At 46.8% G+C, this 18,229-nt stretch overlaps 1 protein-coding gene across 1 annotated transcript in view; it reads right to left on the bottom strand.

Moving 5' to 3' along the window:
* LOC147450155 (Ubiquitin-like superfamily protein) overlaps positions 1 to 18,229 on the bottom strand; it is a 90,560-nt gene that overhangs the window by 8,957 nt on the left and 63,374 nt on the right. The window contains exons 2-7 of the mRNA XM_086519464.1: positions 17,933 to 18,032; positions 17,780 to 17,832; positions 11,792 to 11,873; positions 11,514 to 11,579; positions 11,286 to 11,344; positions 10,446 to 11,184 (exon numbers count right to left, since the gene is read on the bottom strand). Coding sequence (XP_086375590.1) covers positions 10,446 to 11,184; positions 11,286 to 11,344; positions 11,514 to 11,579; positions 11,792 to 11,873; positions 17,780 to 17,832; positions 17,933 to 18,032 — 1,099 coding nt within the window. The remainder of the gene's footprint in view (positions 1 to 10,445; positions 11,185 to 11,285; positions 11,345 to 11,513; positions 11,580 to 11,791; positions 11,874 to 17,779; positions 17,833 to 17,932; positions 18,033 to 18,229) is intronic.

The raw sequence follows: 18,229 nt of genomic DNA, 5'->3' as shown, positions 1-18,229 counted from the left end.
TCCTCGGATTGTGAAACTTTACCTCGATGTTTTGGTTTAGCATAGTCTACTCCAAATGGAACCCAGAAACTCAGCTTGGCAGAAGATCTGGTGCAGTGGGATGCACAAGAGGGGAGTTACTCCGCTCCTTTGTCAACAGATGCCTCGATTTTGATACTAAAGTCACTGATGTCTCTTTGAGCTTCAGGGATACTGAGAGCTGACAGTATTCTGCTGGATGACTTTATGAAATGGAATTCCTGATTATGATACTGATTTGTTCTTGACTTCTTGTGCGTGCAGGAACTGATAGCCGAAATGACTGCAGCATTTTGGTCTGATTGATCTCGAATAGACATGGTTGCAATAGGGGTTAGTCAATCAGACATCGACGAGGTCCCGATTGGACCTAGATGTGATTGCTAGCTACATTGCCGATAAATCATGGTCTAAGATCCGAATGAATGTTGAATGTCATGTGATGTCCTGTGATGTCTGGTGATGTCCTGTGATGTCGTGTGATGTGACTGTCGATTTTGTACATATGCTAGATGTGCGTTCCTAGTACGTAGGTACTAACAGTCAGTGTCTGCTAAGACGGTTTATGGCTTTTGTTGGTTTTGCAGGCGTAATCGCGGTCGATTACAATGCTTTCAAGAGAGGGGTATGTCACGAAGTGATGACGTGGCGGACAGCAGAAACCCTAAAATTCTTGCAAACCCTAATTTTTGCCAAAAACCCTAAATTCCGGAAATCGCGGAGGCGGATTATTATAAAAAAAAAAAAAAAGGAAAATGATGAGCGACGCGAATTTTGCTTTTGCTTTTTTTTATTAAAAAAAAAAGAGAAAAGACTCTCTAAGAGAGAGAGAGAATTGATGCTTTTGATTTTAAAAGCTTTTGGGGCTCTGCTTTTGGGCATCCCTTGTAACCTTTAAATTAGTGGTGAGGGCCTCACTTCTCAGAGCATCTGGACGCAGAGTCTGAGAGTGAAACCCTAACCACTCTCTTGTTCTTTGATGATTGATTAATACAAAAAGAAATACCGAAAGGGGCGCCAATCTTTGGGGCCAATATCTCTAGGCACGGAACTCCGCCGGGCCAGTGCAAATCTATTGTGATCTGTGAATTGTTTTGAAGTGGTTATTTGGTGCTGTCGCGGTTGATTCTTGACTTGGAGTGTCCAAGTCTGTTACATAGATACATAGGCGAATTTGGCAATATGTATTACGAGTTCGCTTGGGGAAAATGCCCAAGAACGTAGTATAGTAAGTAGGCAATAGTTAGAGAGTCAGAGAGAGAGAGAGAGAGAGAGAGAGAGAGAGTGTTACGCGCTAGATAGAACGACGGAGTCATAGCTACACTCGCCGGCGTGATTATACAAGAGAGCAAGGAGGGGAAGAGGCTAACCGCCCTAGGATTTAACAGGGCGGTTTCAAATTGAGGTTGACCTTTGAGTGTAAAAGCGTCCACATTCAATTGGCCATTCATTTTATTAAAATAGCCAATTCACACTCAAATGAAAAAACGATAGCTTGGGTGGTCAAATTACCCCTCAAAAAAATTTAAGAGTTGCGGAAGGAAAGAAACTAGTAACGGGTGCACGATGACAGCAAGGGTCGCCAACTTGGGTTACCGCCCTTGAACTGCACCGACTCACCGCCCTGCCGGCGCACCGCCTCACCACCCTTCTGTGCCCTCTTGCCGCCCTACGATGTCAGGTGCAACGGAAGTATTTAAGGATTTAGCTCGAATCTAGTACTCCACACAAACACAAGGGGCACTTTACTTCACTTGAATGAACTAAACTGAAAGAAAGAGAGAGAGAGAGAGAGAGAGAGAGAGAGAGAGAGAGAGAGAGGACAACCTTAAATGTCAGGTCCCAAACCCTCAAGGGCCCCCTTGCTCTGTTGCCAGAGCAAGTACTTTCTTTATTCTTGCACAATGCTGATACAGTGACTAAATGTTGAGATGTTGATGCTAATGGGTACTGATGCTACGGATCCTGGGTACTGGTACTGATGCTACTGATGCTAGATATTGGTGGGTATTGATGGTACTGCGGGGTACCGAGGTATTGAGGTACTGAGAGGTTCTATGTTGACGACGATGACAACGCGAGGTACTGATGGGTCTATGTCGACGACGATGATGTCGACGACGAGGTACTGATGGGTCTATGTCGACGATGATGATGTTTACGACGAGATACTGATGGGTCTATGTGGACGACAATGATGTTTACGACGAGATACTGATGGGTCTATGTGGACGACGGCGTGTCGACGACAAGGTATTGATGGGTCTATGTCAACGACTATGATATCCACGACGAGGTACTGATGGAGTCTATGTCGACAAGGATGATGTCGACGACAAGGTATTGATGGGTCTATGCCGACAATGATGACGACCAGGACGACGAGATATTGATGGGGTCTATGTCAAGACGATGACGACGACAATGAGGTACTGATGGATAATGTGTTGACGACGACGAAGTTTTGTGGATCCTTATGCCGAGCTAAGGCACAAGGCGTATTAGGTGTTGGGGTACTGTGTCGACAACGATGATGACGACGACGCTATAGCTGACTGCCGATACTGCTAGCAATGTCGATGGCTAGGAACTGCAACCAATGACGAGGCTAGGGCTGAAAGCTATCGTCGAGGACGACACCTAGAATCTGTTGGCGCTCAACGCTGAAAACGCTGATCATGTTGGCTGAAAAATGCTGCTCATTGTAACAAACTGCTGACGTGTCAAAGCCTAAAGAATGGAGCCAACTTACAGATGCCGGCCGAGGGGCCTAAACCCTAAGAAGAACAAGTAACAAAAGAAGTCAACTTATGGGGACCCCGTCCGATGGGGCCCCAAGTGACACAAAGAATTAAAAATAAAGCAGGACTCACACACACAGAGAAGACATCGTGAAGTTGACTGATGACGTGGCAGATTTCCGAAAGTTGCATTGACATGATGACATGGTAGGCTGTACGTATTTCTGTGTTTTGTGCTGCCTGATGACGTGGCAGCTGTACAGATTTCCGTAAATTGCGCTGGCAGCTTTTTGGCTTTGCTTTTGGACAAGATGCTTTCGAGTTTGAAGGCTTTTCACTATAATTGCTTTTTAGGCCAAGGGCCTTTAAATATGAGGTTAGGGCTCATTCTCTGGCATGCTTCTTGGAGAAGGTGCACAGTCTGGAGTACCAACTTATACTGTGTTGATGCAATATAAAGAAATACCTAAAGGGGCGTCAAGGTTTGGGGCCAATACTCTCTGGGGTGGAATTCCGCCACTCCGTGTCGCGTGTCGTCTCTCTCTCTCTCAGTTCAGTTGTTATTGAAGTGCTAAAAGTCTGTTCAGTCTGTTCTTTTCTATTGGCGCGTGGTGCCCGTCTTGTGACACTCATGCTTGGCTGAAAACACTAGGTGCTGGCTGCGATTCCACTCTTCTGCTAATCCTAGCGCCCAATGGGCTACCTCATAGAAGCTGAAATCTAGGTCGAGCAGGCTATAAATCAACCCCACGACCATGCTGAAAATAGGCTGAAAATTCACTTAATAATAAAGCCAGGCCTTCCCCCACCTGGAATGGTACGTGTGGTTCGAGCCTCGAACCTTTAAGCTCTTGAATCCTCTCCCGCATCTCTACCCACATCTTCATGTTGAAGTCCCCTCCCAGAATCACCGGCAGGTTCTTGTTTGAGATGATCCCCAACGTTCGGGCGAGGGTCTTAAGAGCGACTGTCCTGGCTTCGCCCAACTGACGCTGCGGAATGTACAGATTTCCATGAATCCAAGCCCCTGAACCTTTGGAAAAAAATTGTATGAAAAACTGATTCAGGGAAGAGAAGTTGAGCTCAAAGGGCCTGAGCTCAATTGCGACTAGAGACGCCATTCCACGTTCTCCTCGTTTTGCGGTGCCTAGGGCATTAAAGACCACGTGCCCACTGCCCAGGGAGTCTAAGAGGCCAACATCCTTGGAACATTCGGGTTTCTTGCACCCCGACAATGTTCCATTTTTAATATCTTTCGCTGAATGGTGCCCAATCTCCTTAGCTTTTGAGCAACAGGCTTTGCACCTTCTTTGAGCTTTATTTCATGAACAACACTCTTTGTTCTCCTCATTTGAGCATAATCTTTGGCAAACAACTTGGGATACTTATCAAACAATGCAGCATATGCCTCTCTCTCTTTACTAGTCAAGTCACCTGCAAGCACATCCATTGATTCAGCTTTTGGTACATTCGACTCATGATCAGCCTCGTGGTCATTTTTTGATTTCATAGCATCCCCTTTATCACAATTTTCATCATATAAATCTACCCCACAAAAATCTATATCAAGATCAAGAAGACTTTGATCATAAACCTCATCATCAGTACATGTATAGAATGCACTAGAAGAGCCGTCACACATGTCATAAGTGGATGGCGATAAATCTTGATGTATAGCTGTTCATCATCAATTTCCATCACCTTACATGTTTTCATATCTAATCCTCTCGTCTTTAAGCCTATCCACAAAGAGGTCAATACATCCCCTCTACCAGTCCTATCGTGACCTCATAAAATCAACCAAGGTCTACCCAATATAACTCGATATGCCCCAAGCTTTGCAGGCATCACATGAATGTCCATGACAGCCCTTTGACCCAAAACATTAAGCTCCAAGTCATGAATGACTCCCAAGCATTTCACTCTACTACTATTTGTCACCTTCACACTAAACAAGGATTTGTCTGTGAGTTGCAATCCCAATTGTTACATTGTTTCCTCTGTCATAACGCACACTTGGGCTCCACCATCAATGTAAGCCTTATTTACCATCCTTCCATGTATCCAAGCATCAACCACAGGCAAAACATCAGAACTATATGAAGCTGCACTACATGTGCATCACGCATCTTTACCTTCACCCTTTTAACACTAGCTAGTTTATGCCAGTGCCTTCGCATACTTGAGCTCAAATGCAAGAGTTGCCCATATGATATGTCGGCCTTCTTGTTCTTCAAGTCTTCTAAGAGGTTGTATGTTGATTGACCCTTCCCAAGCTGAAAATCATTCGTGCCTATCTTCCTTCTCCTTGCTCTTCCCTTTGTTTGCTTACTACTTTCAGCCTCTTCCATAGGTGCCTTGCCTTTATCTACATATCTTCTTGGCTTTGTCCTTGCTCTTTCCTCTTTGAAAAGGCCTTCACTCTCTAACTTTTGTGCCCTTGTTCTCTTCTTTGCATAGACATCAACCTCATCATCTTCATGTCCCTCATCAACAATTCCTACATTAAACTCAGGAGGTGCTTGAGCTTGATTTTGTCTCTGTTGTTGTGCATGTCCTTGACCTTGGAGTGGTTGCACATTCCCATTAACATTACCCTCATTACCTATTTGCGTTTGTATAATAGTATATACCTCCTGGCTCTCTCCTTGGTTGATTGCAATTGGGAGATATATATGCCCTCTCTCCCCACAATTGTAACACGTCACATTATCACCTCTATTCCTTTGAGACCGTTCTCCTTGAGGTCTTCTTACTTGTTGTTGGATAGGTTGCATAGCAAGGTTGAGGTTTCCTATTTGCTCTGTCAATATTTGAATGTCTTGGTAAAGGGATTCTTGTCCTCTATTGTCCACCCTTGAAGCTTCCACATGGATTTCCCTTTCAACATGCATATCCAAAGGCAAAGGCTCAACCACATTATTCATTGATACACAACCATCCCTTTCATGTACATTTGCTTCTCTTTCCCTAATGCCATCTCATGCCTTCTCACCTTCTTTCTCCATTGCTCTCTAGCAACCTTTACAGCCTCATTGTAGGTCCCTAGGTCCTTGAGCTCCACCTTCCACAAACCTAAATTTCTTCAAGAAATCAGGGGGCATTTGATTCTCTTCAAGTCCCTTTATGATCCTTCTCCAACAAGCTTCAAACCTGTTTATGTGCACATTGATGTCTTCATGTTCTCCTTGTTGCAGCTTGCTTGGCTCTCTCCACAAATACTCAGGATCATCTTCCTTCTCAAACTCCTCTCTCAAGGTATGAGAAAGAAGATTCCAATTTCCCTTTACATCATCTTCAAGCCTATCTTCATACCATTCACGTGCTTCACCTTCGAGTAGCAAACGCAACAGAGGTACCTTGAATGCGCCATCGTCCCTATTGCTCCTCAATGCGACGACGACGAGGTATTGATGGGATCTATTGCAAGACAATGATGTCGATGACAAGCTACTGATGGATTATGTGCCGATGACGACGACGACGAGGTTCTGTGGATCCTTATGCTGAGCCAAGGCACAAGGGCTACTAGGTGTTGAGGTACTGTGTCGACGACAACGACAACGCTATGGCTGACTGCCAGTATTGCTAGCGATGTCGATGGCTAGGAACTGCAACCAATGACAAGGCTAGGGCTGAAAGCTATTGTCGAGGACGACGACGGCTAGAATCTGCTGGCGTTCAGGGCTAAAAACGCTGATCATGCTGGCTGAAAAACGCTGCTATGCTGGCTGAAAACGCTGGTGAGAAGGGGCTGAAAATGCTAGGTGCTGGCCTGTGATTCCAAGTCTGCACGTTCCTCTGCTACTGCTGCCTCTTCTGCTAATCCTAGTGCCCAATGGGCTGCCTATATAGGTGCTGAAATCTAGGTCGAACGGGCTATAAATCAGCCCCACGACCATGCCAAAAATAGACTGAAAATTCACTTAATAATAAAGCCAGGCTAAGAGGTAGTTCACAAGCGGCAAATTACCTAAATGCTGAAAATGCTATACTGTGCAAGAGAGGGTATGCAACTATGACCGGCTTGGACATGCACGTCTGCTAGAGGCTCACAAAGGTTCCAAGCTCAATCCTAAGCTAATGACTCATGCTAGACTGTAGCAGAAACATGTCCACGTAGCGCAAGTGAAGTGCGCACGTGACATACGGAACCCGTGCAACGCGCTGCTATGCTAGCACAACACCGGCGCAGTGCCGCTGCATGTGCTTACGTAGTGTCTGCGCAATGTTTGTATGCGAGGCTAGCAACAGTCTGACTGTGCGTCGACGGGCAGCTGCCATGGTAGCGGCCTACAGTATCTTGATGCATTAGTTGTTTGACGATGCATGGGGGTATGGCCACAATGGCACCCCGCTAGTGGGCATGACCAATGAAACCGGCATGTAGCCTCACTAAAGGGCGGTAAACTTTGGCTTTCACCCGATCTATATGTTGATTAACTTTAGTTGTACCTTATGACACAAAGTAACTTCACAAATAAACCTGTAACTGGAATTCACCACTTCAAGACAATCCACGACTTGGGTAGCTAGAGCGCTCCCAAATAGACAACGACACCTTGTAGGCCCCAGAGACTGGTGCCCCTTTCGGTATTTCTTTATTCTTATTGCAAATAAACGACCCGAACGCTTTCACCTAGCTCTCACCAAGCTGTCCAAACCTGTACAAGGCTGTCATTGCAGGGTTTTGACCCAATTTCAGTGACATAACAACGTCAAAACCCCTGTAGGTCAAAAGTACACGTCTAGGACACTTTCCCTTGCAATTTGGAAGCTTTCCAATGAGCGCAAGTCAATTTCAGCATGTTGTAATTCCTTGTTTTGGTCACTGTCAAGTGCCCAAAGCGCTGTAAAAGCATCCCGAGGCTCCCCTCGTGTTACCTTGCAATGGAAGTGTGAAACCCTAAACCTGCAAATAAAAACAGCCTGCTGTAATCTTCTGTTTTAGATCGTTTTGAGTGGAGCTGTTTTAGGAGCTTCCGCACTCAATGGGATAGTTCCCTTGTAAATTGGACGAGTTTTCATGCAAGAAAACTCAGCACTGTAGTTCACAATGAGTGAAAAATCAGCCCTCTCTTAAATTTTGGGCGCCCCCTCATGGGATGAGATATTTTGGAGCGTGTGTTGACTTGCGAGTTGCTCTCCTACTACCATGTGTCCACTTTACTCCTTTTGGTTTAATGTCCTAGTACCCAACAACACAAAGTCCTGCCAAGTGCCCTAAATAACTTTAACTGAGCCTAGCCACCCTTTTACTACTTGAATTTCAGTGCCAATCGGCCCAACCAGCTCATGGCGACTTGACCTCCACTACTCCGGGTGAAACTCTTGGCCATCGGCCGTTTCACACTAACCATACAATGTCCAGCCATTTGTGACTTCAAAAAGAGGGTCCAAAAAAGTAAATAAAAATCAAGGGAAGCAAACCAACAAATAAAGTTAAAGATTGTCACAGCCTTGTGACATACCCCCCTCTTGAAATCACAAGCGTCCTCGACTGCATGCCAGATATACATGCCACAAATAATTTAGTGTGATTAGCACCCTTTTAAGATCACATGTATCCGCAAGAAAGGTCATGAAACAATTATGCACCAATAGCAGGAACGACGACTTGAAGCCTTGCTCACTGCTATTGTGCTCACGCTGCTCCTACCCCCCCCCCCCCGCTACCCTCAATGCCTCTCCCCCTCGCTGCCCAAAGCCCTCGCGGCTCCCCTTCCCCCCGACCTTGTCCTCCGATTCGTCGGCGAGATTCGCTCTAGCAGGAACACACTATTTTTTTGTCCTTCATTTGCAGTAGCAGACACACATGGAAGCTCGTCAAAGGGACTCATATGAAGTCTCCTCGTCCGACCCCACCGAGCCCACCATACAACTTGCTCTGTCGCCAGCAGAGCAAGCAAAAGTGGGGCGCCTTCAGGCCACTTCTATTATCTACAAGATCATTGGTAGTCAACCTAGCAAAGGTGATGTACACGACCTCCTACATGCCGGTCTCCTAGCAGAAGTGGGAAAGATCATCGACATACAGCTTCTCACGCGAGGGTACTACCAAATCGAGTTTGAGACTCCCGAGATGGCTGCAAGGGTCATTTCGATGGCCATCCGAGAGGTTCGGCTCATTTTCGATAGTGGCGCCATGATTTCGACCCAGCTTAAGATGTTCTTGCCAAGGAAGGAGATCTGCTCATTTCGGTTTCCTTCCCTGGCCTAAGGAGAGAGTATCTCCCACTTCTTTTTCGGATTGGTTCCAAGATAGGGACAATCTTAAAGACCTCGCGCACGGCAACTTCAGTTGCTGCCAAGGCTACAGGTATTCGCACAGAACCAGTTTTAATTCAAGACACCCACACACTCCCAAAGGTAGTCCTGCCTAGGGTGAGTGGCGGGTGGCTCCGCCAAAGGGAACCAGTGCTTCATTTGCAGACAGATAAGCCACTTATCGAAGGCATGTCCTCATAGGATATCTTGACCCGCATCTCGTGCTCAACCCCCCAAGGCTGACCACGCACAACAAACAGATACCCAGGGCACACAGGGTCGACAAGGGCTGGCTCATCACACCGCCCCTCCCGGTGGCCACTCTCCTGCAGCCCCAACAGCACTGGGTTCCGACAGGGAACCGTTTTGACCCTTTGCAGCAGGATTCCCCTGAGTAGCCTCCCTTCACCTTAGCTTCAACGCCGCCAGCCCCTCCGCCTACCGACTCCTTTGCCTCGCCTCCACCTCCCCCTCTCCCCCCATGGGCCCTCAGCTTCGTCACCCGACCCATCCCGCACTCCTCCGACACAGGGGACTGGACACTCATCCGCCGCAGCTCGACGCTCTCTTGGTAGTGCTTTCACTATAAGCCGAATGGCTTGGAGGGACAGCCCTACTTGAGGACGCCACTTCTGGTGCAGGTCTCTCCTTTTGCGTCAGTCCCCCATGGGCTGACCAGTTTTCACATTGGTCGAGGGTGGGATTTCTTTGACTACAGCTTCACCCAATTCCTCGACGACCCATCTTCCGACCTTGAGGCAACTTGTTTCCGAGTACACGTTCTCTTTCTAGGTGCTAGAGGCACCGAGGCTTTGGATACAATGGTAGGCTTTTCCTTTCTGTTGTGTGGTAAGGATCAAAACATAGTGAACTTTGCACACAATTCTTTATTGGCTTCACGTTCAAGCTTTAGAGTTCTCACACAACACTCTGGACTGGAGGTGATAGATTTAATACAGACACTTTGGCCGCTACCTAAGTTCAATGTGATGCCTCCAGACGCAGCTGGATGTAGGCACATTGTGGTTCCTTCTTTGCCTACACTCAGAGTACCCCTTGCTAAGTACATATACATGAGGATTTTTGGACAAAGGATGTGGCGGATTCTGTGTGGCTCCCAATCTGCATGAGCCAACGTCAAGGAAGTAATTGGAGGATGAGGTTACCGACGGTGAGTGTAAACAACCATGGAGGTAACAATCCAACCGATTAGGAGAGAAGAATCCAAGCTCTACAACCATGGAGGTAACAATCCAACCAATTAGGAGAGAAGAATCCAACCATCTACATCTCACTGCTTATATCAGGGAGGAAAGCTTTCCACAGGGAAACTGACAAGGGTACTCCCACATACACTGTTCCATGGCATTGAAAGATTATAAAAATTACCAGGGCATGCTAACAAGTGCGTATGTTTACCTTCTTGGCTGAAAACCTTTCTTGGATAGAGCATAGCCAGTGAATAGGTGTCATTGCCATCATCCCGATTCTGATCAACAAACTTCTTCACTACTGCCAAATTATCAAAAGGATTGAAACTTTCACGTATACTCTTTCCATTTGTCAATCGCACTTGTATTAGAAACATTTCAGGAGACTCTCTTATTTTTGGAGCCTTTTCATTGCAAGAAGACAAAGCCCTCCCTTCACGTGACACTGTAGCATTTGTATTTGCAATTTGATTCTGAGTTTCTGTTTCTAAGTCCCTTGATGCTTCAGTATTTTGAGATACATTCTCATCTAACAAAAGATTGTATGAAGTGGAACCAAGGACTTGCTCTGCCCTGTCCTCTGGCCTTCCAGATTTTGGGACTTCAGGCTGCTTCTGCGACAGGGATTCTCTTTCTTCCTCTCGGTCTTCTGAAGCTGCATCCTGACTATTCATTTGAGCAGAGGCCAGGTGACCTATTGGACCAATATCATCTACCTTTTCATTGGTTGGAGCAGGAGTTGACAGACAAGAGGCCTCAACATCATCATAAACTCCTGAACAACTTCCCTCTTCTCCAGACTCCAAGTTCTCGCGTACAATGGATGTATTCTTGGCTTGAATTTGTGTTGAAAGAGCTGGAGCTGGAGCCGGAGCTTGTGTTGAAAGAGCTGGAGCTGTCGAGCCAGTGTTTGCAGAGGCAAGAGCAGCCACAATCGTAGCCGCGGCCTTCAGATCATGATATACAATAGACAGGTCTTTCAATTTATATGCTATTTGGTTACATGTAATCAAAAGAAAGACTAAAAGCAATTAAGTGTGAAAAGTACCTGTACTGCTAAAGACTGTTCAAGCATGCTGAGAAGTTCTTCTGGTTGCATGTATCCACCTATCGCAAAAGTAAAAAACACATTAGATATCTTTTCAGAGCAAAAAGAGAAAGAAATAAATAATGGTTCAACACAGCAAACAGACAAAGAACAAAGGCTCTTTTTGACTACTGTTAAGCACAAGCAGAGGAACACCTTGCCTAGAGAAAAAGAACCTCTGAAATTTACCAAGTTGTTTGAGAAGTATGCCACTGTTATTGATTACAGATATACTGGGAACTCCATCGTACGGATCTATTAGCATTGAGGAAAAGAAATAACACCCATTTGAAATTAGTCTTGCAAATGGGTCCATTGAATTACCTCTCCAATTAAAAGCTACCACAGAAACCTTGTCTATAGTAAACTACCAACGTCTTTTCAAAAGATCAAAAGAAAAAAAATGTTCAGGGACTACAATCTGGATACCAGACAACAAATAACTTAGGCGTAAAAACAAAGGATACACATGGCAAAAAAATATCCCGCATCACTGCTTCTGTGTGGGAGGCGTAAAGTCACAAACTGTTCCCTAATCACCTTTTCAACCTGTATTTAGAAAAAAGGAGTTAAGTTAGGTTGATGATAGGAACTAGCTTTTCGACACTCTAAATGTAAAGAGAATTTTCCAAATGTAACTAGCTCATTAAAAGACATCCACAACAAATCTCGGAGACGTGTAATAAGCAAAGGATGTTATAGCGCACATACTGTTCATAATAAAACACTCTATGCAGCAGAGACTAAGATATCGATATAACATGCTCATTTATTGAGAACGCAGAAACTGTGCGCCCTCAATAAATGAGTGGACGATCTCACAAGAATAAAAGTCAAATAGCATAGAAATAATTCGTTTCACCCCAATAGATGCTCAAATACCGTTGTTGTTTGATCTCCTTGGTGGCGACTTTGTAGACTGAAGTCTGGAACATGACCAAACGAATGACATAGAGCCTTCAAGAAATGCTAGGAGGAAAATTTACTGATTGGCAAGGCAGACTATCCATGCAACCATCTCAGCTTCTCACTTGAGCTGAATAGATTCAGTGGAATCTCAGGATTCGAAATATTGATATGCTAATTTATTGTAAACGGACTTCTCAATAAGTATGATGACATGCTCTCTCAAGCAGGTACAGTAAGTTTTCAAGTGGCTAAAGATTTTCTGGTGCGGGAGGGCAGATAATGAGCAGCTTCCACATATCAAGTATAGTGAGGTAGTTCGTTACTAATGCAGATTCGTTTCCAGATTAGGAGTTTTTATGTGCAGTGGCTGACATCTCAAACTTTTCACTTGGCAAGTCATGTTCATATGAACAAGGTAGGATGGAGGCTACAACGTTACAGTATACTTCCAAGACATCCGGTAACCTTGATTGAAATGCTAGAGATGAATCATCAAGTTTGTGTAGATCATTATCAAACTTACAAGTCTACATTGATAGGGTCCATAGTAAGCAAGCAAAATGTTTGGGCTCCCAACATTTTAGCTCTGCTAGGCTCTTTAACTCTTCAATAAAAAAGAGTGTCAATATGTGTTATGATAAGGGTTTGCAACAAACAAGAATTTCAAACTTCCAAGCCTGAACTTATAAAAATCATTACACTCGTGATAGAAATGTAAGGTGTAAAACATACTATAAAACGGACAAACACAGAGAAACTGATTTGAAACACTTTTTTAAAAGATAAGAAGGCTGCATTTCATACATGTACTAAAAATTTTGCATGTTGTAAGCGTACGACGTTCTAAAATAACCTTCTGCGTCAAATGATCACTAGTTTAGAATAGACACATCCCACAAACTTGAGTGTACTTATATATTCTATCTTGTATATTTATCAGCGTAACATTCTTTGCACACATTTTCATACTTATCACGATGACCCATACCATAAAATGTATTTTTACATGATCCATGTATCAAATCTGGCCTATCTATTGCCACAATCGGCACCTGAACGGCTCGCTGCTGCTGCCCTCGCCCCCCTCCCCTGCACACGCACCTGCACCCCCTCTCTCTCGCCATCGCTCTCCCCCAATCCTCCCTCGCGCTGCGCTGCCCTGCCCAGCGTGCAGCCAGTTCACAGCGCACCCGCCCCAGCCTCGCGCTCCCCCTTGCATTTGCCCCCCCCCATCCCACTTCTCAGCTCGCAGGAAGTTGTCTTCTCAGCCTTCTGGGAGTTTCGTGTCACCTTCGCCCTTCTCGATTCAGCAGCAGACACAGATGGCAGCTTCTGCTCCACCTCAGAGGGACTCTACAAAAGTCCCCTCGTCCGACACCGTGGAGCCGACCCTTCGACTTGCTCTCTCGCCAGAAGAGCAAGCGAGCCTGATGGCCGAAGTGGAACGTTTGCAAGCTTCTGCAAGATCATAGGCACTCCACCCTGTCGGGCGAGGTTCGGAATCTACTTCAGGCCCGCCTTCTCTCCGATGTGGGCAAGATCACCGATGTCCAGATCCTCAGGAGAGGGTACTACCAGATTTTTCGAGTCACCAGATATGACGGCCGAGGTGATTTTGATGAGCCCGCTCGGCATCCGAGTTGCTCGAGCCTACTTCAGATGATGGCATTATGGTTTTGACCCTTCTACAGATGTGCTTGAGGAGGAGGCAGACTGCCGATCTCGGTCTGCTTCCCAGGCTTGAGGCGGGAGTACCTCCCACTTCTCCGAAGGATTGGTTCCATGTTCGGGACAGTTCTGGAGTCTCCGCGCACTGCACCTTCAGTTGTGGAATAGGCCGCAGGTTTACCTACTGTGCGGGTTCTTGTTTGAGACACACACTCCCTCCCCAAGGTGGTACTGCTGCCTCGGGTGAGTGGGGGATGGATCAAACAGAGTGTGGAGTATTCAAATCTCCCGAATCAGTGTTTCATTTGCGAACAAATGGGCCATTTGGCAAAGGCCTATCCTCGCAAAAGACCTCGACCCACAGCGCATGCAACATCCCAAGGTTGAGCATGCCCAGCAGCCAGATACACACAACACACAGGCTGGTACCTCCACTGAGATCAGCGATCAGATAGCTGACGGTTGGCAGCAGGTGCCGCCGCCGACAAGGGCGGGCTTGCCCCACTACGGCCCCTGGTGGCCGACCTTCTGCAACTCAGTAGCACTGGGTTCCGACTAGGAGCCGTTTTGACCCCCTTCAGCAGGACCCGCCTGAGGAGGCCCTGTCCACTTCAGTTCCCTTACCTCCACCTCCTTCCTCAGACGATGTCGCTTCGCCTCCCCTGCCTCCTCCTCGGTGGGGCCCTCAGCCTCATCTCCTAACCACTCCTCCATTCCTCCTCAGACGCATGGGACTGGACACGTGTCTATTGCGAGGCGATCTCTTGGTAGTGCTTTCGCTACGAGCCGTGTGGCTCGAGAAGGACAACCCCATCTGAGGCCACATTTTTTGGTGCAGACTTCTCCTTTTGCAACAGTCCCTAGAGGTTTGACTAGCTTTGACATTTGCAGACACTCGGACTTCTTCGACTACAGCTTCAAACGATTCCTGGGATGCTTACATGTTCGGTCAGACAGGGCTGCCCTCTTGCTCCCTTCCTCTTTCTGTTCTATGCTGAGGCGATGAGCAGATTTTTGGTTTCACAGTAGGTTGGTTTACGTGGCTTAGTGCTTCCTACTCGGGGCGATGAGCTACTGGATGTTGAGTTTGCAGACTCCTCAGCTTTGTACTTGGAGAGCCAAGAGGCCAACCTACACAGGTGTGAGCAGGCTCTTGAAACCTTTTGCTCCGCATCAGGCGCACTGATCAATTGGAGGAAGACAGTGGCTTTCTTGATTGGAGTGCTCCGATGCCTGGTTGGATGCCAGGTGAGGGTTTTAGATGGACCCCCCCAGGGACTGCTATTCGTTACTTGGGCTATCAGCTTGGCTTGGACTTGTCTCCGGAGCAGCACATTGCTCCCCTCCTCCTCTCCGTCAGGAGAAAGCTGTTACATTGTGGCTTTCTTGATTGGAGTGCTCCGATGCCTGGTTGGATGCCAGGTGAGGGTTTTAGATGGACCCCCCCAGGGACTGCTATTCGTTACTTGGGCTATCAGCTTGGCTTGGACTTGTCTCCGGAGCAGCACATTGCTCCCCTCCTCCTCTCCGTCAGGAGAAAGCTGTTACATTGGACCTCAACACGACTTTCTTTGGCAAGCAGAGTTGTAGGTGTTGTTGGCTACTGTGCGGTACATTACATCTTGTTGGATCTTTTGGAGCTCCTGCATCAGGGAGGTAGAGAGGCTGATAAAGAATTTCCTTTGGTCAGGGCGCGATACTCAGATAGCCTAGGCCAAAGTGGCTTGGCAGGTCATCACTCTACCGTGTTCTCAGGGGGGGTTGGGGATCATAGACCCTGCACAGCAGAGCAGAGCCCTTCTTGGGAAGTTTGTTGTCAGAGGACTCCTTCCAGGGGAGGAACCCTGGAAGGAGTTTTTGCTTCAACGGCTTAGAGCTAGAGTGCCTCATGCCTGCCTCCGGCTGGAGGCCCTTGGAGACCTTCCACCAGATGGATTTTCACAGAGATGCGAAGAGTGGGCTTGAGCAAGAGACTAGAGGACCGTTTTGATGTGAGCCTTCTTCGTTCCTAGGAGCAACTGCGGAGAGGCCTGGAGCAGCACCAGCCTACTTGCACGGAGGAGCGCCTGAGACAGCCCCGTGTTTGGAACCCCATGGTCACCACTCAGAGAGGCCACTTGGTTGGTAGTAGGCCTCATGTCTCTTGGGTCCCATGGCAAAGGTTTAAGGGTCCAGCACGCACTTTGGGTCACTGGCTACGATTCTCAAGTTTGTCAGAGGAGCTTCAGAGCATCCAGGGCATGAGAGGGGTACAGAGCATGTGCCAGGACATCACAGAGGCAGTACCTGCTGAGTGGCTTACACCTCTCGAGTCAGCAGCGCCCAGATGGATGGGGGCCTTCACGCAACTGGAGGTCCTCATCGCAGTTCGGGCTTGCTCAGAGACGGTACCCTCCATGTTTTTCGAGCTACAAGGTGAGGGTCGGTTACACAAAGTCTTAGTCGAGGCCCCACAGGTTGCAGAGTGTTGTTTTCAAAGGATCAGAGTTGTGGGCATCTGTGGGAGGACTTGTGTCATAGCTCCTAACCCAACAGCTCTTGAGAAAGGCCATTGGAGGCTATGGGCTTGGGAGAGCTGTCCACTGGCACGAGTGCAGTGGGATCCTCGAGAGTGGTTTTGGAGGGACCTTTTCTCCTTAGCCGACCATCCAGGTGTCCCTTTCTTTCAATACATTGTTCAATTGGGACGTCACATACTGGCAGCACGAAGAGAGACTCGTCCTGCTGCAGCACCTCATTGGCAAGAGGAGGGTCTCACAACTGAGTTCTTGTTAGCTTTTTGGGCGAGGTTGTGGGACGCTAGACAGCCGCGGCGAATCACTTTGTTCCAGTGGCTGGTTGCACATAGAGCTACAGTAGTGAGGAGCTGGCTTGTACATAGCAGTCTCTCAGCAACATGTGCAGCTTGTGACCATCCTGTGGAGAGTCAGCGTCATTGTCTTTGGGACTATCCTATGGCACAACAGGTTTGGCTTCGTGTCCTTCAGCTAATGCCAGCTCTTTCCACAGCACGGCAGTACACTTGGGGGGCAGCTTCTTGGTCCACTCTCACGGGCCCGGCACTACAATTTGAGTTATCCTCCACTAGCAGGGTGATAGTGATACAGGGGGGTCGACCTACACTGCAGCCTGCTACAAAGCTTACTCCACAGGAGTGGTGACATGGGAGAGAGGAGTGTTGGGAGCTCATCTGCGGCCTGACACTCTGGTTCATTTGGCGGGCCCGTTGCTTCAGCATCTTTAAGGCTCACCCTATACCACCAGCAGAGACAGTTCGAGATTTTTGGCTAGAGCTTATCCATACTCTCAGGGGGCAGTTCGAGGGACTCCAGGGCAGCTCCGACCGCATGCGGGAGCGTAGAGAGGCTTTCCTTCGACTCTGGCGCCGTGGGCCTTTCTTCACCATGGTCCAGGGTGTGCTCAGATGGCACTACCGTCCACCTGCGTGGCTTTTCCCTCCTCCCATCTCCTGATTTAGCCTCATTGTACATATGCTGTTTTCTCATTAGGAGAGTCTACCCTTATGATTATTGTAGCCCTCTCTAGTAGAGGTGGTTGTAGCCCTATGGGCAGTTTCATTAACTAATAGAAGGATCTTTTTCTCGGGAAAAAAAAAATGGCCTATCTATTCACTTTCTTTACACATGTATAACAAAATTTCCTTGCACAAGCAATCCAGTTTACATATTTTCTTGTCCACAAACCAATCAGTGGAATTGGCATAGAAGCCACCAAATCTGCAGAATATCTTAACATGAATTTTTATTCTCTAGTCATTCCTAGAAACAAAAATGAAAGATTGCAAAAAATTCCCCTTGACATAAAAACGTTTAAAATTATCTGTCTTTTTTCATGTTTGACATCATCATCAGACAAACCCTGTGATCTTTCCATGTGGTTTCATCCATCCTTGAACAGTCTTCATTTTCCCCTACATGTAACAGCAGCTGCGATCAATTTTCATAACATACGACAAACCCCTAGTAGAGTAAGTTTTATTTCTACCATTGTAGGGCAGTAAAACATTATACCAGAGATATACACAATCAGGCTCCTTTTCTCCAATTTAGCAATTTTGATTGCCTCTGCTATTGATCCCATAAAAAATGGAGATGCTACATCATTTTCCACCTGCTTGAGCAACAAAAGAGTGCATTAAATTATCAGCAAATACAGAGAAATCAAGTGAAAGAAAATTAACGATTAACCAGATTTTATTTGCATAAGAAATTTACCAGGCATTAAACTCAACTTAGAACAATTGAGCAAGACGAGCACAAGGCTTCACATACCCTTGATCTTAGTTCCTCTGAAGACATGAACCTGCC

This window comes from Adiantum capillus-veneris, chromosome 9, assembly GCF_014529385.1.
Source record: "Adiantum capillus-veneris isolate H3 chromosome 9, ASM1452938v2, whole genome shotgun sequence".
NCBI lineage: Eukaryota > Viridiplantae > Streptophyta > Polypodiopsida > Polypodiales > Pteridaceae > Adiantum > Adiantum capillus-veneris.
Note: the sequence above shows the minus strand (reverse complement) of the source record. Positions and strands in the feature narration are given on the sequence as shown.